This window comes from Ursus arctos, unplaced genomic scaffold (assembly GCF_023065955.2).
Source record: "Ursus arctos isolate Adak ecotype North America unplaced genomic scaffold, UrsArc2.0 scaffold_17, whole genome shotgun sequence".
NCBI lineage: Eukaryota > Metazoa > Chordata > Mammalia > Carnivora > Ursidae > Ursus > Ursus arctos.
In genome coordinates this window covers 43295082-43321178 of record NW_026622841.1, presented here as the reverse complement: position 1 = coordinate 43321178, position 26097 = coordinate 43295082, and the positions used below count along the sequence as shown (strand labels likewise).

General features: G+C 35.8%; 1 protein-coding gene across 1 annotated transcript in view; it reads left to right on the top strand.

Moving 5' to 3' along the window:
• The window catches only part of TAF4B (TATA-box binding protein associated factor 4b), a 127278-nt gene that overhangs the window by 80969 nt on the left and 20212 nt on the right, over nt 1-26097 (top strand). The window contains exon 14 of the mRNA XM_026496135.4: nt 18866-18976. Coding sequence (XP_026351920.2) covers nt 18866-18976 — 111 coding nt within the window. The remainder of the gene's footprint in view (nt 1-18865; nt 18977-26097) is intronic.

Here is a 26097-nt window from a genome sequence, read left to right as displayed (position 1 = left end):
CTGTAGAAATCAACAAATAAGTTCATTTATGTCTGCAGCCTCCTCTCAGTAGCTGACTTTTTACATTTCCCAATATCCATTTCCTGACTTTTCTAGCCCCAGAGAAAAAAGCTCCACTAATTGGAGCTTATTTTAATTGAGCCTTAATATTGGATCTCACTGGAGTTGCCCCCAGAGCTGCTGAGAACAGAAGGAAATGAAAGTACCTAAGGTTGAAGATGTGGTGTGTGTTTGGGTGTGTGTGTGAAATTTTTCACTTGACCTACAGATTCTTTTCCCTCCTGAATAAATCATCAAGCCTGTTCACATTTCTGATTAAGGATCTGACAGCAGACGATAATAAAGACAATTGAGGTGTGAGACGTGTGATACGGAGCTGAAGAAATTGGTTTCTATAGTTACTTGACTGATTTCATGCAATTTTTAAGGATCTTTGTGCTAAATAAGAGTGATTTCCTGAGCAACCTTTTTCCTTAACTGTGCCTCTTGAACTATGAAATTTGTTGTTGCTTAACATTGCAGCACTGGGCTCCTAGGTGCCAGCAGCAGCAGGTTATTTATGAATGTTTTAAAGGCCCTTATTGTTTGGATTAATGTAGGAGCTGAGGCAAAACAAATGGAAATCTAGTAAGATTCTTACAATCAATGTGGTGTGTTTTCACTAAAATAGAGAAGGAAAATACATGAACTCTGGATGGAGAGGTTTCTGGATTGAGATGAGGAGAACTGGAAAAGGAGAACATTAGAAAGGATTGAAGCCAGAAACATTTCATTTCAATAACAGAACGCTTCTCATACTCATTTCTTTTTCAGTGGAAAATGATCTGAAGATATTATCTAAAAAACTAGTATGAGAACCTTACCAAATACCCTCTTTAAGCAAGCCTGGCTTCATAGGTTATTTGGGAATGGGCAACCTATTGTTGCTCTAAATCATGGGCATTCCTCTTTGTTTTAATTAAGGACTGATTAGATGCTTATCTTCTAATTCCACCCACTTTCGGGAAATATATATCAGAAAGCTTGCTCTTTTATCTTTAAAATTTTTGTCCCGTCTATTCCTCTTTCATAAACCTTCATAAACATCTGAATCGATTAATTTTTCCTTCAGGTTTGTATAGGATGGTTTTGTTTGGTTGGTTGGTTTTTCTTTTAATATTGTGCTTAATTATTCCCTAAGGGATGAATAGGTGGACGATATTTTTCAAAGAAAATTATAAAAGTTAATGTGAAAAAAAAATACCTCTCAGTGAGAGCAGGTGGTAGCAAACTTGGTTTTTCCCCTTTTTGCACCTCCATTTATTTCTTTTTCCTAGCAAGATTTAAAGGACTATATACTTTCTTCGTAAAATACTTTAAAATTTTTCTAGTTGCTTATTATTCTAAATCTTTCTGTTAAAAAAAAAAAAAATCAAATACACTGGCCTCATTCCAAGAACAGAACAGAGCCACTGTGTATTAGTTGCAAATGTTTGATGACACTACAGTATTGTCATTTGTATCATTCCTCTGTCCCCTAGAGCTTTTAATAACTTTAATATTCTAAGGGGCTCTAATTTAGAATCAAACACACAGGGATACCATATTTTGTTTGGTTGCAAAAATCATTGACCTCATCTTAATATAGAGTTGAACTGTTCTCTTGTATGGTAATTTGTAAGGTTATCATTTGGGATATGCTAATTGTTATCACACTGGTATAAACTATAAAGCTTTTGTTTGTGATTTTTTGGTATTTGGCTCTCTGGGAAGTTTTCTTTGTTCAGTTGTGAAAATTAGCACAGATTCCTTTCAGTTGCTCGATTTGAAATTTGTTCGCTTTCCTTTTCCAGGTGACTACCTACCTACCAAGCTGGTCATAGGAAATAGATTAAAGACAGTACCTTAAGAGTGCAGAACTCTGAGGAGCTGTTTAGAGAAATTGTAGGCTTTATTGATCCTGGGAAATGTTTTAACAATGATGTTTGTCATATAACTATTAAATCATAACTTGAATCCCCTTCATACATAATTTTATAATCCATGGTGGTTTCAACTGTTAAGGACTAGAGTTTTTATCTTGATCATTTCTCCTGTGCGTTTTCTTCTAATACTATTTTAGAGTCTGTTCATTTCTTCTTTGCATTCTGGGTATAATAACAAACTGTGTTAAATCAGGCAGGTTTTTATAAAGGTATCTAATAATTTATTTTCATGCTTCCTATATACTTCTTATATTTTGTCACTCTTATTTGGCACTTAAAAAAATAGGCTGCCTCTAGGATTTGCCTCCAGTCTAGTCTCAGTCCATTGAAGTGGCTCATGCTGCATACTGTTCTTATTGACCTGACAGGTTATCTGTCTATTTGAAAACCTTATTGTTGTCTGGCTAAAATGTCTATGGGTATCTCGTAATTCAAACATTTTAGTTTCAACTTTGGGGCTGTTTTTCCCCCCCTTTTACTGTTTTTGCCTGAAAACAAAACAAAACAAAACAAAACAAACCCCACAACAGTATTATGAGTAGAATGTTGTTAACTTTATATTTTAAATATTGATACTTTTAAATTCTGAATTTTAAGAATTTTCCTAGATACGTTTCCTAAAATGTAAGTATTGACATTCTTCCATTTTTACCATTTATTTGTGAAAGGTTTTAAATAGATTACTAATTGCCAAATTCTAACTTCAAACAAGTAGGTACATCTTTGTTTAATACAGCTGTAGACTTGTCGAAATATGTACCGTGTGTCCTAGATTACCATCTAGCCTTCGACGTTTTCCTTTCTTACCACATCATCCAAAATTCTGAAGAGCAAGCCACCTGACCTTGTAGTTCATATATCCTGATTCCTTAAACATTTGTTATATATACTGTGACCCTTATTTCCTTCTGAATATCTTCTTTCTCCTTTGGGAAATGTGAATTCAGCACATCTGTGCAGAGTGAGACAAAGAATTCATTTACTTCCTTTTAACAATTCCTAACATTCCCACTTACATTTGTTATCAGACAATAGAGGAAAGAAAAAGAAAGGCAAGACCTGTACCTGCTGGCACATTAGCTCCACAGTGCAACCTGTAGAAACTGGGTAAAAGAATAAGTATTAAACGATTAAAATGCATGACAGATTAGAAAATTTGTACCCTCAAGTATTTAGGATTTTTGTTTGTAAAAAACATACGACATAAAAACTGTAAGTAGTACAATTCTCCACACATAAAGTATTACCATACAAGAAATAAAATACTGTATCATAAGACTTGTTACTGATCAGAAAATGTTATTTCATTATGAGAAAGACAAAAGAAATCTTTTAAATGAAATTTTTACAGATATGGAGTCAGTGAAATGTGATAATTAAGGCTAACTATTAAATTATACCAATTTGTGTTTAAAGTTTTATGCTTGTTCTGCATGAGCCAAAACTCATGGAACACTGGACAGGATGAAGTGAAACTTGTCATTAAAAATATATTCTAGCAGTCCAATTAATTTAGTACAGAGAAGGCATTCTCTGTTGTGGACAAGTTGTGGAAAGCTTGTGTACATAGAGAAACAGTTGCAAATATTTCAAAGCATTGACAGTCTAGGACCGTAGTTCTCAAACTTTGACATACATGAGAATTATCTGGAGGGTTTGTTAAAACACAGATTGCTGGGCCCCATCCCTAGAGTTTGTGAGTAGGTCTGGGTGAGGTCTGAGAGTTTGCATTTCTAACAGATTTCCAGGTGATTTGTTATTGCTGCTGCTGCTGCTCTGGAGATCATACTTAGAATCGTTGGTCTAGGAGGGGAAGGAAGAGGACCTTTAAAATCCACCACTTTTATTTTCCTGTTGACTAAATGGTCATAGAAAGTCAAACAAAATACTGTAGTTTGAGAATCTGAGAGTTGACATAGTCCAATTACCATTCAATAAGTTCTCTCTTGGAGCCAGGAAAGCTACACTCATTTTTTTTATGGATACTTTTCACAAGAGACCTTTATTGGTTGTATCTCTTGATTGCTATGCCTTACATAGGAAAGATAATATTTTGTTCAGAGCTTCATCAGAAGGTTGCATACATTAATTTTGAAGTATAAGATTTGTATGGCTTGAAAGACATTCTACCCTTTTGGTAGAAGAGGTATGTATTATAAAGTAAATAGCATTGAAATGGAAGTCATGAGTCTTCAATTCTAGATTCAACCTGCCATTGTCTGCATCTCACTTTGGGAAAGTTACTTTACTCCTTTGAACTTACTCCCATTTTCTTCTTTTTTTTTATTTTTTATTTATTTATTTATATTTTTTTTAATGATTTTTTATTATATTATGTTAGTCACCATACAGTACATCCCCGGTTTCCGATGTAAGGCTCGATGATTCATTAGTTGTGTATAACACCCAGTGCACCATGCAATACGTGCCCTCCTTACTACCCATCACCGGTCTATCCCATTCCCCCACCCCCCTCCCCTCTGAAGTCCTCAGTTTGTTTCTCATAGTCCGTAGTCTCTCATGTTTCATTCCCCCTTCTGATTACCCCCCCTTTCTTTATCCCTTTCTTCCCCTACCGATCATCCTAGTTCTTATGTTCCATAGATGAGAGAAATCATATGATAGTTGTCTTTCTCTGCTTGACTTATTTCACTTAGCATTATCTCCTCCAGTGCTGTCCATGTTGTAGCAAATGTTGAGAACTCGTTCTTTCTGATAGCTGAGTAATATTCCATTGTATATATGGACCACATCTTCTTAATCCAGTCATCTGTTGAAGGGCATCTCGGCTCCTTCCACGATTTAGCTATTGTGGACAATGCAGCTATGAACATTGGGGTGCATATGGCCCTTCTCTTCACTACGTCTGTATCTTTGGGGTAAATACCCAGTAGTGCAATGGCTGGATCATAGGGTAGCTCAATTTTTAACTTTTTAAGGGACCTCCACACTGTTTTCCAGAGTGGCTGTACCAACTTGCATTCCCACCAACAATGTAGGAGGGATCCCCTTTCTCCACATCCTCTCCAACAATTGTTGTTTCTTGCCTTGTCTATTTTTGCCATTCTAACTGGCGTAAGGTGGTATCTCAGTGTGGTTTTGATTTGAATTTCCTTGATGGCTAATGATTTTGAACATTTTTTCATGTGTCTGTTAGCCATTTGTATACTCCCATTTTCTTCTACAGTCAGTCCTTGAACAATTCATGGGTTAGGGTCACTGATCCCCCGTGCAGTCAAAAATCCACATATAACTTTTTTTAAAAAAAAGATTTTATTTATATATTTGAGAGAGTGTGTGTGCACATGAGCAGGGGGAGGGGCAGAGGGACAAGCAGAGTCCACTCTGAGCAGGAACCGGACATGGGGCTCTGTCCCAGAACCCTGAGATCATGACCTGAGTTAGACGGTTAACCGACTGAGCTACCCAGGCGCCCCACATATAACTTTTGACTCTCCCCAAATGTTTCTATGAACAATCCTCTGTTGATGGGAAACCTTACTGGTAACATAAATAGTTGATTAAAACACAGTTGTATATTCTATATTGTATACTGTATTTTTACACTAAAGTAAGCTAGAGAAAAGAAAATGTTAAGAAAATCATAAGGAAGAAAAAAATACATTTATAGTACTACACTGTATTGAAAAAAGCCCCCTATAAGTGGACCCACACAGTTCAAACCCATGTTGTTCAAGGATCAACTATATTTAAATGAATGTAACAGTGCATGCTCTGCTTATGTTACATAGCTATCATGATTTAGGGAAAGGTCACGTATAAAAGGAAAAAAATAGTAGCTTAAGAACATTACTGTAGAAACATTTAAGACAGATGCCATCAAGCTCTTAAATAAGTAAACTTGAAATTGACCCATGGATATGTTAGTTTTGTGTGTGTGTTTGCTTTCAAGAAGACTGGAAAGAAGGTTGAAAAGAAAAGTAATGGGAAGATGTAGAGGGAAGGAAGTTCTGTAATCTAATACAAATTAAAGTTCTGTAATCTAATACAAATTACATTTGTATTAACAATACATAAACCAAGTATTATGTTTAAGTCTAAGGAAGAAAGTGTCTATTTGAGATTATGTGGAATGTGCTATTTTCCTAAAAGGTAGGGATAGATTAGAAGGACTGACTAGCAAGGCATTTGACTCTACATTCCAGATTCCAAGTATATCAGGTGTTCTGGACAGTGTCTTGACATTGTAAGAACTACCGTTAGTGGTTGGGAGAAAAAAAAATAATCAGACCATGTATTGTTCGGTTTGGTGGAATGCCTGCCTAATAATTTTCTTTGAGGGGTTGAAAGGGATCCTGTGTTTCTATTGTGATATCCCTGAATTTTAGGTGAGGGGTGGTAGTTATTTTTTTGTGACTTGCTTTGTTCGTTCCTTTGGTCTAGGATTCATCCATTAATGCTGTTTAGTATGGTATTGTTTGTTTATTTTGTAGTATAATATTTTAGGATTTAACCTTGTTTTCCCCCAGTAAGTTGCAGTAATTTAGAAGTAATTATAAGCATTGTTGAGAATTTTAGAGTTTGGTGAATTAATCTTTACAAAGCATATCTAAAATTCTATTTAAATTTTTACTATTTAAAAAACATCTGTTGTTTGGTGGTGGGGTTTTATTGTTATTTCTGTGTACACTTAACATTAATTGTGAAATCTAAGCAGGACATTATTCTTAATTCTTTGCTGAACTCAAAACCAGGTAGCGTACTTTATTTCTCTTATTTTTTTTTAGATTCTTTCAAATATTCCTATTTGGTGTCATTAGCTATGTTCATTGCTACTAATGTAGGTGTTGTTGGACAGCACACATACGCTTTGGGGGAGACATTAACTTAACTCTCCACTCCCCCCTTTGCTTTATACCTTACTACCACTTTCCAAAAGTTCATAGCAAAATCAGACTGAAAATGACAGCACTTAATATTTTTTATAATATTTTTTATTATGTTAGTCACCATACAGTACATCCCTAGTTTTTGATGTAAAGTCCCATGATTCATTACTTGCGTATAACACCCAGTGCACCATGCAATACGTGCCCTCAGTACCCATCACCAGCCTATCTCATTCCCCTCTGAAGCCCTCAGTCTATTTCCCCTCTGAAGCCCTCAGTTTATTTCCCAGAGTCCATAATCTGTCATGGTTCATTCCCCCTTCTGTTTACCCCCCTTTCTTCTTCCCTTTCTTCTCCTACCGATCTTCCTACTTCTTATGTTCCATAAATGAGTGAAACCATATGATAATTGTCTTTCTCTGCTTGACTTATTTCGCTTAGTATTATTTCCTCCAGTGCTGTCCATGTTGCAGCAAATGTTGAGAAATCATTCTTTTTGATGGCTGAGTAATATTCCATTGAATATATGGACCACATCTTCTTAATCCATCTGTTGAAGGGCATCTCGGTTCCTTCCATGATTTAGCTATTGTGGACAATGCTGCTATGAACATTGGGGTGCATATGGCCCTTCTCTTTACTACGTCTGTATCTTTGGGGTAAATACCCAGTAGTGCAATGGCTGGATCATAGGGTAGCTCAATTTTTAACTTTTTAAGGGACTTCCACACTGTTTTCCAGAGTGGCTGTACCAACTTGCATTCCCACCAACCATGTAGGAGGGATCCCCTTTCTCCACATCCTCTCCAACAATTGTTGTCTCTTGCCTTGTCTATTTTTGCCATTCTAACTGGCGTAAGGTGGTATCTTAGTGTGGTTTTGATTTGAATTTCCCTGATGGCTAATGATTTTGAACATTTTTTCATGTGTCTGTTAGCCATTTGTATGTCTTCATTGGAAAAGTGTCTGTTCATATCTTCTGCCCATTTTTTGATTTGTTTATTTGTTTCTTGTGTATTGAGTTTGAGAAGTTCTTTGTAGATCTTGGATACCAGTCTTTTATCTGTAGTGTCATTTGCAAATATATTCTCCCATTCCGTGGGCTGCCTCTTAGTTTTTTTGACTGTTTCCTTGGCTGTGCAGAAGCTTTTTGTCTTGATGAAGTCCCACATGTTCATTTTATCTTTTGTTTCTTTTGCCTTTGGAGATGTGTCATGAAAAAAGTTGCTGTGGCCGATGTCAAGGAGGCTGCTGCCTATGCTCTCCTCTAGAATTTTGATGGATTCCTGTTTCACATTGAGGTCTTTCATCGATTTGGAGTTTATCTTTGTGTATGGTGTGAGAGAGTGGTCAAGTTTCATTCTTTTGCATGTAGCTGTCCAATTTTCCCAGCACCATTTATTGAAGAGACTGTCTTTTTTCCACTGGATGTTTTTTCCTGCTTTGTCAAAGATAAGGACCTTCCAAGATCGCCAGACACTGACCAATTTCGTAACCACGAAACCAGCCCTACAGGAGATATTAAGGGGGGTTCTATAAAAGTAAAAAGGCGCCAAGAGTGATACAGCACTTAATATTTTTGGATCATTTTTTACAAAGGACAGCTCTGCTGTTGTCTTTTGTACTTTAAGCTCTTGAATTTTTTTTAATGCCTTGCCTTTTTTTAAAAATATTTTATTTATTCATTTGAGAGAGAGAGCACAAACAAGGCGGGAGGCAGAGGGAGAGGAAGAAGCAGACTCCCCACTGAGCTGGGAGCCTGATATGGGGCTCGATCCCAGGTCCCTGAGATCATGACCTGAGCTGAAGGCAGACGCTTAACCATCTGAGCCACCCGGGCGCCCCAATGCCTTGCCTTCCTTAAGCACAAAAAAGAAACACATTTTTGAATTTCCTATAGTGTCAGTGTCACAATTATCTAAGTAATTTAGTCCTTCCTCTTAATATATCCCTGTATTTGTGGAAGGACTTGGCTATATAATACTTGATTTATTCATTCTTCATTCAGCTCATCTAATTCTGCCTAAGGTTTTGGATTCTGTTTTCATTAATTTTTATTTTTCCTTATCTTTTGTCCTTCAAAATTACATAGTTAGCATCAAGAAGTACCTCTATTGAACTTTACCCTGAGAGCTTGTGTGATCTTTAAGGTAGTCTGTTAATGTGTTTTGGACTTGATTAAAGTGAATATTACCATAGTTATACTTAAAAATTAACAGAGACAAGTACTAAACATCAGGAATAAAATAATCTTCAACTACTATTGCTCTATTGCTCTCTAGGGCACTGACTTGAATTTTAGGGGACCTCTGCTTGATATCAGAGAGATTGTGAGAAGGGAAATGAAAGCTTCTGCCTGTTTCATTAGCCATAAGAAAGGAGTGAGGATACTCTTAAAAGAGAACCTGCCAAGTCTGTTAGGTCTCCAAAGTGTGTGTTGCTGTTGTAAGTGAGCAAGCAGGCTTAAGTTTTATGAAACAAAGCCTAATAGGAATATAACTTAACAGAAACCTGTTGTCAGAATTCTGGTTAAACCAGCTTTTAAAGGTTCCAGTTGATGGAGTAAAAACACTCCACACTGTCTCTCCCACTGAATACAACTGTAAAATCTGAACAGAATGCACAGAGAAGCTATTTGAAGGCTTTGAAAAGTAAATAGTAGATAAATTGGGGAAGAAGATGAGAATCCAAAATACCACTAAACCAGCAGTGTGGTTGCCATCCCTCTTTCACATTCCCACTCCTATTCTTGCTGCTTACTGTAGACATGCATACAGTCACAGAAATGTATGGCAAAGCAGAGTAACTAAACCCCCAGCTTTCTGGCGAGAAGACAAAAAGAGGAGCCTAGGGAATCAAAAATTACCGGGAAGACTGTGGAATAGGGAGAGCTCAGGAAAGCAGCCCTATATTATTATTTTAAACTTCTAGGCCCTCTCTTGAGCTACACATTTGTCATATGTGAATCTGATTCTAATCAGCATACATAAAGACTTCAAGAATGGAGCTAACAGAGCACTGCTAGGTCTGAGACTGACCACTGAGTAGTACATATTTGGGACAGATCCAAAGAGCATAACAAAGGCCTTGAAAACTGAACTGATGTTGGAGCCTAAGCCCACAGAAGACACACTGGAATTTGTGGCCTAAATCTAACTGGCCTGTTGTGCATGCTTAAACAAAAATAACATACTCCAAAGGATTTAAAGAAGACCCAGAGTATTATATCATAATATTTAAAATATTCAGGATACTGTTTAAAATTACTTGGCTTGAAGACCCAGGAATAAAGCTCTAAAATGGAAATTTTAGAACTGAAGATGAAAGTAATTGAATAAAACACTTGTTGAATGGGCTAGATAGCAGAAAAGAGATGAAAGAGGAAAGAGTCAGTGAACTTGAAGATGGACAAATAGAATTTATCTAGTCTAAGCAACAGAGGGGAAAATGGATCAAAAACAAAATCAGAAAAACGGAGCCTCAGAGACCTTTGGGACAATGGCCAAAGGTCTGGCATTAATGTTACTGAAGTCTCAGAAGACAAAGAGTAAGATGCTGAAAATATGTTTGAAAAAATAATGGCTAACAACCCCCCAAATTTAGAGAAAGACAGACCTAAAGATTGTAGAAGCTTGATGAACTCCCAAACATGATAATCACAGAGAAACTCAGGTTCAGTCACATCTAGTCTTAGAAAACTAAAGACATAGAAAAAAATTCTTGAAACTAGCTAGAGAAATGTACACTTTTCCAATAAGGGAACAGCAATTCAAATGATTGTGTATTTCTTATCAGAAACCATGGAGACCAAAAAGAAAGTAGCAACATACTTTTAAAGTACAGTAAGAAAAGAACTGTCAGGCAACCCAGAATGCTATATCCTGTGAAAATACCCTGTAGGAATGAAAGTGAAATAAAGACATTGTCAGATGAAGGAACAAGAGCAGAATCTGTTGCCAGCAGACCTGCTTTAAAAGAATTATCTAAGGAAGTTGAATTTCTTCAGAATGAATCGAAATGATACCAAAGGGAACCTTTAAACATCAAGAATGAAGAAAGAGCAACAGAAATGGTGTGAAAGACTAGTCTTCTGCTTTTGAGCTTTTTAAAATATTGAAAGCAAAAATTATTGTCAGGGATTTTCACTGTGTGTGTGTGTGTGTGTATTATATATAATATATAAAGCAACTATAACAAAGTAAGGTGTCTATATTCCACTTGAAGTGGTAAAATACTAATTCTGAGTAGGCTGAAAATTTAAGTAAGTGTATTGTAATCTCTAGAGCCACCACTAAAATAAAATTTAAAAAACTAGAGATATAGTAAAAAAAAAAAAAAGATAAAATATTAAAAATGTTTGAATAACCCAAAAGAAATAGGAAAAGGGAAACAAATGAAAAACAAAGGGAACAACAGGAAACAAATAATAAAATGGTACACCTAAATCGAAACATGGCTAAGTCATTATATTAAGTGTAAATGGTCTAAATGTACCAATTAAAAAATAGAGATTGTCAGAATGGATTTAAAAACTATGACTAACCTGTATCTATCTGCAAAAAACTCACTTCAAATGTAATGATGTTGATAAGTTAAACTAAAAGGATAGAAAAAATGCTCATTTTAGAGAAGAAAGATCTCAAATCAATAATCTAAGCTTTTACCTTAAACTGGTAAAAGAAGAGCAGTATACAACCAAAGCAAGCAGAAGAAGAGAAATAATAAAGGTAAAAGCAGAAAACCATGACTTCAACTAACAGAAGAAAAAAATAGAGAAGATCAATAAAACCAAAAGCTGCTTCTTTGATCAACAAAATTGATAAATCTCTAGTAAGACTGGCAAAGAAAAAAGAAGATATAAATCACCAATATCAGGAAAAAAGAGATGGAAAATCACTACAGACTCTGCAGATGTCAAAAGGATAAGGGAATACAGATGAACAACTACATGTAAGTAGTTTGACAACTTAGATAAAATAACCAGTCTCTTGAAAAGCGCAAGCTGTCAAAATTTAGCCAAGAGAAGTAGCTAACCACAGTAGTTCTATAATTATTAAATGAATTGAATTTATAATTAAAACTTTTTAATAAAGAAGTCTCCAGGCACAGATGATTTTACTTAGTAAATTCTCCCAAACATTTTCAGAAGAATTAACACCACATCTACACAATCTCTTTCAGAACACGCAAGAGTTAAAAACTCTTCCAGTTCATTTTATGAAACCAGCGTTACCCTAAAAACAAACCAGAAAAACATTACAAAAATAAGAAGACTACATTTCTGTGTCCTTTGTCAACATAGATGTAAACATGTTCAAAAAATATTAGCAAATCAAATCTAGTAATGTATAAAAATAATATATCGTGACCAAGTGGAGTTTACCTCAGGAATACAAAGCTGGATTAATAATTAAAAATCAGGGAATATAATCTACCATATTAACAGTCTAAGAAAGATCATGTCAGTTGATGCAGAAATACATTAGATAGATTTCAACATGTATTAATAAGAATAACTTTCAAGAATCCAGGAATAGAATTCAGTCTGATAAAGGGCAGCTATTAAAACCCTACTATTAATGTTATTCTTAATGGTGAAATGACCAAATACTTTCTTCCAAAGATTAGGAAAAAGGCAAAGATGTCTGCTTTCATCACTATTAGTCAGTATTATATTGCCAATACAATAAAGCAAGAAAAAGAAAAGGCATATAGAATTTGGAGACAGAGAAATTAGATAGTGTGGGGTTTTTGTTCTCTTAACTATGTCTTTTAAAGTGCAAACTTTTCTAATTTATATGAAGTCTAATTTGTCAGGGTTTTTGGTTTTTCATTAATGGACCTGCTTTGGGTGCCATGTTTTAAGAACTCTTTGCTAGGCCTTAAGTCATAAAGATTTTCTCTTACACTTTTTGCTAGAAGCTTATAGTTTACATTTTGAGTTAATTCTTGTATAAGCTGTGAGGTTTAATGTCAAGATTTATTTTTTTCACATGTAATGTCCAGTTGCTTCAACATTTGTTGAAAACACTATGCTTTATGCTTTCTCAGTTGAGTTGTTTTCCACCCTGGTCAAAAATCAGTTAGCCGTTATTTATATGGATATGTTGCTTGATTCTTTATTCTGTCTCATTATTCTTTGTGTCTATTCCTTTATCTGTACCATATAATTTTGATTACTGTAGCCCTCTATAAGTAATTCCTAAAATCAGATGGTGTAATTCTTTCAATTTTGTTCCCTTTTCTTCAAAATTAATTTAGCTTTTCTAGTTCTTTGCCTTTCCATATAAAATTTACTTTAGTCGTTCATTTCATTAAGATTTATGTACTTATTCGAGAGAGAGATACCAAGAGAGAGCACAAGCAGGATGGAGGGGTACAAGAAGAGGAGGAATCAGAGTCCAATGCAGGGCTTGATCCCAGGACCCCAAGATCATGACCTGAGCCGAAGGCAGACACTTAACCGACTAAACCACCCAGGTGCCCCTTATTTATTTATTTTTAAGTGGGCTCCACACTGGGGGGCTTGAACTGACAACCTGAGATCAAGACCTGAGCTGAGATCAAGAGTCAGTTGCTTTTTTTTTTTAAGATTTTATTTATTTGTCAGAGACAGAGAGAGACAGAGAGAGAGTACAAAAGGGGGAGAGGCAGGCAGAGGGAGAAGCAGACTCCCTGCCGAGCAAGGAGCCTGGTGTGGGACTGGATCCCAGGACTCTGGGATCATGACCTGAGCCGAAGGCAGCTGCCTAACCGACTGAGCCATTCAGATGTCCCCAAGAGTCAGTTGCTTAACCAACCGAGCCATCCAGGTGCCCCTCCATATAAATTTTAGAATCAACTTATCCATATGTGTAAAAAAAATTTTATTGGAATTGTGTTAAATCTATAAAAATTCTGAGAGAATTGAAATGTTTACAATGTTGAGTCTTGCTGTCCGTTAACACAGTATGTCTTTCCATTTGTGTTTTATTTCTTTCATCTGCATTTTGTGATTTATCGTGTACAAATATCCATAGGTTTTAGGTTTATACCTAAGTTTCCAATTGTACCTGAATAGTATTTAGAAATGATCATTGTGTATGTTCACCTTGCATCTTGCAACATTACTAAATTCATTTATTAGTCCTAGGAGGATTTTTGTTTTTGGTTTTTTGGGAGTTTTTTGTAGCTGACTTGAGGTTTTCTATGTAGATAATCTTGTCACTTTCAATCCTGTTTCTACCCACAAGCCTCTAACTCAGTGCCTGGCTGTTTTTACTGAACTCAGCTTACATATCGTCTTTCCCCACTTGTGTATGCCAAATCTGCATTAATGCCCAAAATGTTCTTCTGTTCTGGTTAAAAATGCCTAGTTTTTCCTCTATTGTGTTGGCCAAGATACATTGTTCTTGAGAAAGTTTGTTGTAACATAGGGCAAACCAAAACTATGGTCAGTTTTAGTTTTTGTTAGAGTTTTGCAAAAATTGTAACATTTTATGTGAGATTTCAGAAAACCAAAGTATAATTTTGCAGAGTGGGAGAAAGTGTTTTACTACATAGGTGTGGAAATTTGATGACAAAGGTCAATTTAAAAACTTTTTATTTGTTGTAACTATCTTGCACATGCCATTTTTCTCCAGGGAAAGATTTTAAAATACAGTTTGTTGTGGGGCGCTTGGGTGGCTCAGTTGTTAAGCGTCTGCCGTCAGCTCAGGGCATGATCCCGGAGTCCTGGGATTGAGCCCTGCATCGGGCTCCCTGCTCCACTGGGAAGCCTGCTTCCTCCTCTCCCACTCCCCCTGCTAATGTTCCCCCTCTCGCTGGCTGTCTCTCTGTCAAATAAATAAATACAATATTAAAAAAAAATAGTTTGTTTGATTTGTGCTGCAGGGTAGATTAACTAAAATTGTATTTTGTCATCTAGAAGTTCCAGACTATGACAGCATCAGATTCTAAGACTATATATTTTATTTAAAAGGCCAGCATCAACAAAAGATAGTCTCTAACTCCTGAAAACTGTTTTCTAGCAGTTTATATATAAGTGAATCCACAATTTAAAAGAGGAATTTCTGCCCTGTAATTTGTGAAGCAAATGGAGAATTGTTTTTTTTTAAAGTTGTGTTTTCTTCTTTACTAAAGACTTAGTTACCTATGGCTTATTTTTGGTCTTTCTTCTACTATTATAAAATAATCTGAAGTGATCTTTAGTTTGTGTCTCCTTGAGACTGCCTATTTCACCACAAACTATTTCCTATTTTCATCCTGCTCTTGTTTTAATATGTTCAGAATTTGGTCAGTGCCCTTTTTAAAAGAATATCTTCATGGTGTGTGTGTGTGTGTGTGTGTGTGTGTGTGTGTGTGTGTATAGAGTTCCTCAATAGGTTATTTCAGTTGGCTATCATGGAGCCTGATCTTATTTGAATATTTATCTAGCAACCAGTGCCAGGTTCTTTCTTTTCCCTCCATTGTAATAAGATTTTGATGGTAATTGAACATTCTTCCTCTTCTGGAGAAGCTTAAGGACCCATGTAGTGATATTTTATTTTGACTTGTTTGTTATTATTATTATTATTATTATTATTATTATTATTATTATGAATACTTTTTGACACTCACCTGCCTTCATGAAATGATGCTGTATTTCATGCATTTATTTTCCAGTTTCAATGTCTAATCTGCCTTTTAATTGAGGATCTTTCATGAGTATCTCTGCATACTTTAGTACCCATGTACTAAATAATTATACCTTGTAGATTTGGGTATTCTGGGTTAATTATGATAAAAACTGTACAACAAAATAATACTTTCAATTTTTTTTTTTGTTTTCAGTTGAAAACCTGAGTAGAACAAATGCTGACCCTCCTTTTTTTTTTTAATTTCAAGTTTTTATTTAAATTTAAGTTAACATATATGGTAAGATTGGTTTCAGGTGTAGAATTTAATGATTCATCACTTACATGTAACACCCAGTACTCATCAAAACAAGTGAACTCCTTAACACCCATCACCCATTTAGCCCATCCCCCCCACCCACCTCCCCTCCATCACCTCTCAGTTTGTTGTCTAGTTAAGAGTCTCTTATGGTTTGTTTCCCCGTCTCTTTTTCTCTTCCCCTATATCCATCTGTTTTATTTCTTAAATTCCACAAATGAGTAAAATTATATGGTATTTGTCTTTCTCTGACTGAAATATTTTATTTTGCTTAGCATAATACATTCTGGTTCCATCCGTGTCATTGCAAATGTCAAGATTTCATTCTTTTTTATGGCTGAGTAATATTCCATCACACACACACACACACACACACACACACACACACACACATCTTCTTTATTCATTCATCAATTGATAGACATTTGGGCTCTTTCCATAGTTTAGCTGTTGTTGATAATGCTGTTATAAACATCGGGTTACATGTGCCCCTTTGAATCTTTATTTTTGTATCCTTTGGGGAAATACCTAGCAGTGCAACTGCTGGGTCGTAGGGTAGTTCTATTTTTAAATTTTTTTTAAAGATTTTATTATTAGAGAGAGAGAGAGAGCACGCAAACATGAGCAGGGGGAGGGGGAAAGAGAGAAGCAAACTCCCCCGCTGAGTAGGGAGCCCAATGCGGACCCGATCCCAGGGAGATCATGACCTGAGCCGAAGGCAGATGCTTAACCGACTGAACCACCCAGGCACATCTCTATTTTTAACTTTTTAAGTAACCTCCATACTGTTTTCTAGAGTGGCTGTACCAGCTTGCGTTCCCACCAACATTGTAAGAGGGTTCCCCTTTTTCTGCAACAACTTCTGTTGTTTCCTGTGTTGTTAATTTTAGCCATTCTGACAGATGCGAGGTAGTATCTCCTTATGGTTTTGATTTGTATTTCCCTGATGATGAGTTATGTTAAACCTCTTTTCATGTGTCTGTTAGCCATTTCTGTGTCTTCTTTGGAAAAATGTTTGGTCATGTCTTCTGCCCATTTCTTACCTGGATAATTTATTTTTTGGGTGTTGAGTTTGATAAGTTCTTTATAGATTTTGGATACTAACCCTTTATCAGATATGTCATCTGCAGATATGTTCTCCTATTCTGTCAGTTGCCTTTTAGTTTTGTTGATTGTTTCCTTCACTGTGCAGAAACTTTTTTAACTTGATGAAGTCCTTATAGTTCATTTTTGCTTTTGTTTCCCTTGCCTCTGGGGGTGTGTCTAGTAAGAAGTTGCTATGGCCAAGGTCAGAAAGGTTACTGCCTTTTTTCTCCTCTAGGATTTTGATGGTTTCCTGTCTCACATTTAGGTCTTTAATCCATTTTAATTTATTTTTGTATAAGAAAGAGGTCTACTTTCATTCTTTTGCATGTGGCTGTCCAGTTTTCCCAACACCATTTCTTGAAGAGACTGTCTTTTTTCCATTGGATATTCTTTCCTGCTTTGTTAAAGATTAGTTGACTATATAGTTGTGGGTCCATTTCTGGGTTCTCTCTTCTGTTCCATTGATCTGTGTGTCTGTTTTTGTGCCAGTACCATACTGTCTTGATGATCACAGCTTTGTAATAGAGATTGATGTCCAGAATTGTGATGCCATCAGCTTTGGTTTTTGTTTTTGGGTTTTTTCCCCCCAACATTCCTTTGTCTCTTCTGGGTCTTTTCTGGTTCCATACAATTTCAGGTTTATTTGTCCTCTGTGAGAAAAGTTGATGGTATTTTGATAGGGATTGCATTGAATGTATAGATTGCTCTAGGTAACATAGACATTTTAACAATATTTGCTCTTCCAATCCATGAGCATGGAATGTTTTTCCATTTCTTTGTGTCTTCCTCAGTTTCTTTCATGAGTGAGTGTTCTATAGTTTTCTGAGTATAAATTCTTGCCTCTTTGGTTAGGTTTATTTCTAGGTATCTTATGGTTTTTGGTGCAGTTGTAAATTGGATCAACTCCTTAATTTCTCTTTCTTCTGTCTCAGTGTATAAAAATGCAACTGATTTCTGTACATTGATTTTATATCCTGCCACTTTGCTGAATTCCTGTACGAGTTCTAGCAATTTTGGGGTGGACTCTTTTGGGTTTTTTACATAGAATGTCATGTCATCTGTGAATAGTGAAAGTTTTACTTCTTCCCCAATTTGGATGCATTTTATTTCTTTTTGTTGTCTGGTTGCTGAGGCTAGGACTTGCAGTACTATATTAAATAACAATGGTGAGAGTGGACATCCCTGTCTTGTTCCTGACTCTAGGGGAAAAGCTCTCAGTTTTTCCCCATTGAGGATGGTATTAGCTGTGGGTCTTTCATATATGGCCTTTATGATGTTGAGATATGTTCCCTCTATCCCTGCTTTGCTGAGGAGTACTTTCAATTTTTGGCATGAAGATTAATGTAGAGTAAATCCATGCAAAAGTGTGATATATAGAGAGGGCTTGTTACAAGAACACTTGGGTCTGAGTTCTCTTTCCACCACTTATTATTTACATGACCTTTATAAAGTTTTCCTAAGCTCTTAGAGCATGTCTTCCTTAGTTAAAAAAAAAAAAAAAGATGAATACCTGTATAATTTTCATATCCCATTATAGTAATTAATATATACTTTTCAGTGTGGTTGTGAGAGTTAAATGGGTTAATTTTTAAGGAGGTAGTTTGTAAATCATACAGCATAGAACTGTTTCCTATCACACACAAAAATTGTGTTTATTTTCCAGTGATTTTCTTTTAATCCGAAAAGGTTGACTATTGTTTCGCCAATTTCTCTCCAATTTACTGGTCAATTTATTCTTTAGGCATTTCTTATCTGTGATTAAAGTAAGAAGAAATTAATCTCTAGATGCCTTTCTTTCTTGTTTTTCTTCTATACCTCTTCCTTACCTAAATTCTGCCTCTTCGGTTTGTATATTCAGGACTAAAGAGTTTGTTGGAGTGAAGGCATCAGGAAATGATGTGCTCTTGGCTATTAGGGGAATCTAATATTTATTTTATACTGTAACTTACTTGGTGAAGAACACAGAAGTAGGCTTAGTGATCAGTTTCTTCCCCCCCTTGAGCGTGACTGTGTGTAACATTCTTTTTTTTTTTTCCTTATTCCATCTTCTAGTTACAGCAGTTGGAGCTTGCGCAGATACAGCATAGAGATGCTAACCTCACAGCTCTTGCAGCTATTGGACCAAGAAAGAAGAGACCACTAGAATCTGGGTCTGGAAGTGAGGTATTGAAGTAACGTTTGTTATTTTATTTTTCGTGTCAAGAGAGCAAACCAAAAGGAAGCAAAGACGTGTAGATAGTTTACCCTACCTAGCATGCTGGTGCTGCCAAATGCTTGTTAAAACTCTCCTTTGCCTGTTTTACAAAATCTTAATTTTTCCTGGTTTTTAGGATATATATCACCTTGAACTTTACTCCTGCTGATTACTTATTTTATACTGAGTCTCACTATCTTAGTTTTTTATTTCTGTACATTCTTTCCAGTGGTCTTATGTAATCCTCTTCCTGCAGTGTATCTAAATCTAGCTCACCTCTTAAGATCAAATCTGCCCTGTTTATTTCCTGCATGAACCCCAGCTATTCATTTCTTCATTGACTTCTCCTTGTCTCAATACATAATGTGTTTGCATGGCAAATTAGTCTCTGTTCCACACAGGATGCATATTTTTTCTTTGTAAGGTTTTAAACTTTTTGAGCAAGACTATAATCCTATTCATTTGTATTCCCCCACAGAACCAGGCACTTATATACTCAATATGAGTTGTTAATTGTTTGACTAGCACCAAGGAGGGATCTTACTTACATCTTTAAGAGCAAATATTTGATGTAATGGTACATTTACGAATTGATCATCAGGGTGAGATACAGGTACGGTAAGAGCCCTGAGATAGGGTCAGCAATACAAGAGTCACGGCTCATCTGTTTTGCTCTGTCAGATTTAATGTGCTTTGAGACAAGCTCCTCCCTCACATTGACCCTGAACACTGACAGTTCCTAAATGAATGACAATCATCTCAGTAGAAGAAGGACTTAAAAATCAGTTGTTTTTCATTATAAATGTAGTGAATACAGTGTGTTCACATGCCCCCCCAGAAAATCACAGTATAAAAAAATGTTGAAGAATAAGTGTTTCCTTCTCACAGATGTCTAATCCCCCATCTCCTGCCCAACCAGACATAGCCATTATTAAGATTTCGACATAGCCTTCCAGAAATTTGTTATGAATATGGACACGTGTCTCATGGGTGTTCACAAATCCACGTGTTTGACTTTGTTTTTACTTAAATGTGTTCAAACTAGAGTTTCTGTTCTGTGCTTGATGTTTCTCCTTTTTCCAGGATCTTTTTCCATAATCTCCCTCATATCATTGACCTCTATACTTTTTAAAGATATATAGGACATTACTATGTTTAGATAAATGTAACTTATCAACCTGTCCTTTAATGGAAATTTAGGGTTTTTTTGCAGAACGTTCTTGTACTGACATTGTTGTTTGTCCAATGTAACTATAGGCTAAATTCCTAAAAATGGAATTCCTGGTTTAAAGGCTGTGCATAATAGGAATAACTTTTTGGAAAAATTCTAACACACAATGATAGAATAGTATAATGAATCCGCATATACCCACCACCCTGTTACACCTACTATCAGTTTATTCCCAGTCTTTATTTATATACATACCAACTTTCTCAGGTAAGTTTTTTTATCTCTCAGGTTATTTTAAAGTCATTTCTAGACTCAGTATCATTTTATTCTTAATTATTATTTGTTGCTTTTGATGTTTGTTAAACAAAAATGACCCTCGGAATAAGTTGTATCAGTTTTTACATCCATTAGTGTCTACTTTCCCACACTCTCATTAACACTGGGGATTATCTTTGCCCTTAGATTGTTGAAAATGCAATTTTTAATAGAATATTTAAATTACAAGTAAAATTAAGCAGGCTTTTCCTATGTATATTGGCATTTTAAATTTCCTTTTTTCCACTGAGTTATATTTTTCAATTGATTAAGAAAATGGAACACACCACATTCCCCCCACCCCCCACCACCTCCTTTTTTTTATTATTTTTATTTTTTCCCAGTGTGTCTGGGCTATATTCTTCTAAAAGTTTTTATTTTCCTAAAAAGAAAATCTTTTTTGTCTTCTGGACTTCCATTCTATTTGGGAAGGCCTTTCTTAAGGAGAATTAATGTGTTAATACATTTATCATTTTACCTTTTAACTATAAATCTTTGATTCATCCAGAATTTCTTTTGAGTAGGAGTTGAAATATGGCTTTAGCTTAATTCCCTTAGTCTTCCTTTGTTTTCCCCCAGGCTCACAAATTGTCCCAACACTATTTACTCAATATTTCTTTCCTCACTGATTTCAAATGCTACCTTTATCACACAAATTTTGTATTGAATACAAATTCCCATATGTATTGAGTTTGTTAATATACTCTGGTCCAGTGCTATCTAATAGAACTTGTGGTGTTAAAAATGTTCTATCCGTGGTGTCTCGAATGGCTACATACAACTGTTGAGCAATTAAAGTATGGCTACTGACTGAGAAATAGTTTTAAGTTTTTAAAATTAATGTAAATTTTAATAGTTACATGTAGCTAGAAGCTACTGTATTAGTGCAGGACTGTTCTATTGTTATGTATCTATGTGTAGCTATTTATGTATTACCCTAGCAAAAAGCAACAAGTACCATTTACCACTTTGGATCAGATATTTTTACCATAAACCTGGTGACATTAAAAAGAAAATAGTTAAAATTTACTACTTAGGAGTACTTAAATTTGCCCTTAATTTACTGCTGTGGTTTGATGTTATATATATGAAATTAGCTTTTAAATTAATAACAGCTGTACAGATGCTTATACATATGTATATATGAAATTAGCTTTTAAATTAATAACAGGCTGTACAGATACTTATACAGTAAATTAGGACCTACTGTAAGATTTAGAGTGTTTGCATGTTTGTATTGTTTATGTATATTGTTTAGGTGATGTGTTTGTGGTCCTTGGGACTACTAAAACAATAACTTTGTTTCCTGTGTTAATTTTGGATCCTTGGATTAGAAAGGATCTTTTTTCCTATTAGCAATATTTTCAGATAGTGCATGTAGCTTATTAATGATCCATCATTTTTAACGGTATTTCTTAATTTTTGTTGAATATAAAGATAGGTTTTATTTTAACTTCATAACATCTAAAAAAAGCACATCATTATACATAAAAGGAATTTTGGAGCTGTGAAAGTCCGAATCTTGAAACGTCAGCATGCAGTTTAACTTTCAGTGCTTTTTTACAAACATAAATAAAGTCTCTCGAGAACATTTAATTGTTTAATTGGCTTGAAATGCTGATATTTCTTTTTTTTAATTTTTATTTAAATTCAGTTAACATATAGTATATTATTAGTTTCAGAGGTAGAGGTCAGTGATTCTTCAGTCTTCTGTAACACCCAGTGCTCATTACATCACATGCCCTCCTTAATGTCCATCACCCAGTTACCCCATGCTGATCTTTCTTTTAAAATTAAGTGGTTATGGTACCAAATCAGCTACATGGTGCTTATAGTATTGATGTGTTTGGTATATGTTGCTTAAAATAGTGTTCATTTGCCAACCAGAACAAAAAAATTATCAAGTGGATAGTATATGCTCTTTCTGTCTAGAGGCAGGCTAGAGTCCTACCCCGTAAGAATTTAACTCTTGGGGTAAGAGGAGAAAGGACTTTTACGAAACTTTGCTTAGCAATAAGTTAGAAAATTTGATTGAAATCAAAATTAAAGTTATTAATGTGAAAAGGCACACCTTTAATCTTTATGTTCTTGAGAGGCACAGGTAGTGCCATTCTTTACCTCCTTTCTTTTTTGCCAGGCTGCAGGGGAACCATAACTTTCTGAAGTGTGCATTGTTATTTATTGTAGCTGACTTAGTAGAGATTTAAACATATTTATTGTCATCTAATATTTTCTATAAATATCACGTAGATCACTGGAATTTAGAGTATGTTATTACATTAGATAAAGAAGCAACTCCTTATATTTTGAGATATATTTTTTTAAATGTTATTTAGTTCACACTTCTATAAACAGATCTGCCACTTTTTCATAAATAAAACATAAATCTAAATTGTAGTCAAATCTTTTAAATTTTCCAGAGATTTAAAGGTTGACTCTGTCAGCTATGTTCAGGGACTTCCTATGAAATATGTTGAGTTGCACATTATGGGTTTATCTTTCCTTCTTCCCAAATTCCCCTTAAATGTTAATATAGGAGTGAAAATATCGTAAATATACAAGACTATAGAAGAGAGGAGAAAACAGCAGTAAGAATATTTAATAGTATTTGAGTTGAAATTGACTACAGACTAGAGGCATTCTTTCTGAAAAGGTAACTAACCAAGAGAAGAGGCCTTAAATATTAATAGTTAAGTACCTTTTAAATATGAACATGTCGGCAAGGATAACCAGATATGTAAGGGAAACCTCTTACATAAAAGATTAAAAGGAAAATATGGAAGAAAAGGCACATAGCAGTAGGAAACTGGAAAAAAATTTAAAAAGCAGCAGAATGTATTGCAACCATGAAACAAGAATAGAAACCCATTTTTAACAATGACTGGAAAAAATGAGACCCCTTGGATATTGAAAATATGAGAGCAGACATAAACAATAATAGAAGGGTTAGAAGTTAAAATTAGGACAGATCCAAACAAATATTAAAAAAAAAAAAGACAAAGATGGTATGGTGGATTTGTATTATGTCACTTTTGCTAAGCTGGAGCTACATACCCAGAATTCCTTTTTTGCGTAGCTCCCAGTTACCGTGAGCAATGAGGTGTTTTGATTTTGCAAGGTGGAAGTGAAACTGCAGCCATATTCTTATTCTCAGAAGGTCATGTGGGGACACTGGGAGCTACTATAGCTCACAAACGTTCTTGGCATGGGAGAGCCTCAGAGCTCCTCAGCTTTCCCCAAATCCTCTCTGTTGGCTTCTCCGAACCCTGGGCCAGGCCCAGCACCAGAGTTAACAGCTGGACATAAACTGACCAGGTTCATAATTACTTAGGGACAAATCTCTGTTATAAATGTCATATTTTGTATCATTCCTAGTGTTCTCTGTTGAAATGCTGACTGATAACAGAGGAACAGTACTGTAATGATGGGTTCCTATATTAGTTCTAGGTTTTCTAGAATGGGTTCTTGGGTCTAATTAGATTTAAAAGCATTAATGGCCCTGTTTCAAGTGGCATAGGAGACACTGGTGATCCATGGCATGCTGTAGCAAAATAGTAACTTTATCAGCTGTAGACACTAGTAATCAAGTGCCCGTAGAAGGTACAGCTTTGGGAGACCACGTATTTACTGCCACAGAACATTTTAACATGAAAATAAGAATAATGGTCCCTTCAAAAGTACACTGGGGAACCTAGGGAAGGAAAAGGCTTTAGATTCTGAGCTCGAAATCCACGTAAGGGAGTGAAAGCCTCTGTGATTGCTCTAAAAGAAACCCTTATCTCTTGTAGCCAAAGGCAAAGATTTCTGAAAACTAAACCCGAAGTCTAATCCTGCAGGTGGCTGAGTTACAATATAAATTGAATTTCCAGTTTTGTGGTCTCTCGTATTAAGGTTACATTGGGAAAGAATGGAAAACTGAAAAATGGGGTGGGGAGTAGGGGCAGATTCCATTGAAGCTGGGTACTTGGACTCCTTAATTCTGCCTATCCACCTTTACCAGTCCTATCCATGTCTGAGGGAGGTTAGTCTCCTGAGGAATCTATAATGGCTTCCCTTAAGGTTGTTGCCTTTTAAGAGACTGCTGATCTTCTTCAGGACCTACTCTCACCACTTCTAATTGCTTTTATACCTCTGTAACCCCACTTAAATTCCAACAGCCCCCAGAGTGTGAGGTACCTACCTACTAGGTGTTACCCATGAAGAAGTGTGAATGATTTTGCCTGAAATTACCTGGGGAATGGTGTGAGAATGGAATAGAGCAGAAGGAATAGAATTGGATCAGGCTGAATTTATTGATGGGGCTTACTAAGCTAAGATTCCAGATCAAAGGTATTAAGTCAGAGGGCTATGAGTGGCTCTAACAGTGTGCTTTGTTGGTAGACTGAAAACTACACTAAAAGGTGGCCTAAACTAAGTAAAGTTGAGATAGATCCTAGAACTTTATTTGTATACTATAGAGGAAGTTATCCAAAGGTTTAAGGAGATTAGAAGGCTAGGTGGATTTTTCTTTTTCTTTCTTTCTTTCTTTCTTTCTTTCTTTCTTTCTTTCTTTCTTTCTTCTATATTTTTTTTAGATTTTGTTTATTTGAGAGAAAGAGAGAGAGTACAAGCAGCAGGGAGGAGCAGAGGTAGAGGGAAAAGCAGACCCCCTACTGAACAGGGAGCCCAGTTGGGTCTCAGTCCCAGGACCCTGGGATCATGACCTGAGCCGAAGGTGCTTAATGAGCCAACCAGGCTCCCCGAGTGGATTTTTCATTTAAAAAAAAAACCCAAGAAACAAAACTTGACCACACATGTCCCCTGGGGGGGGAGGGGAGAAGAGAACACTCCTTTTCTCTGAGAAATATATTCATGAGGAGAGCTACAACATCCTTGAAGAGCTCTGTTGGCTACTTTTGTTAAACCATTTTTAATGGAAGGATAACTGTTGCCATCAAATTAGGATCCTTGAATTCATCAGGAGTAATGGAATCCCAGGTGACAGAGACAAGTACTGGCACTTAATTGCAAAAAAACAAAGGGTGAGGCTGTGATTACTGTAATGGTTACTGTAGTGGTCAGTGGTTGCTGTAATAGTCAGTAAAGCCAAAGCAGAAATCAGAGAAGTCTGAGTTGCAGAGATATTTGGCATGGGGTGGTTGATCATAGTATCCAACTGAAATAGGTGGAAAACCTTGTGAATTATTTTTTGATTTTTGTAAACAGAAGAACTCTAGACCTGGGGAACAGAAGTGTGACTTAGATGACCTCAATAAAGAGATTATAGCCCCTCAACCCGTCCCTAGACTTAAGCCAGTTCACAGATCTAATGACCTTTAAATAAAGGGAAAACCAGGTCATGCCATATAGCAAAAATTTATGGTGTTGATCTCCTTCTAGGCTTCCCCCAAAAGACCAGTGGCCATTTATTAGAGTAATGGACATTGGGGAATGAGAAATAATTAGATTTTTGGGGAATTGCTGAATATTGACTCAGAATGTAATGAGTTCTAGAATACCCAAACGCCACTGTTTTCCATCAGTCAATGGAGTTTTGGCTTAGGGCCATCAACAGTGGGACCGATGTGGTTATTTCCATATTTCTGGAATGCATAATTAGAGTAG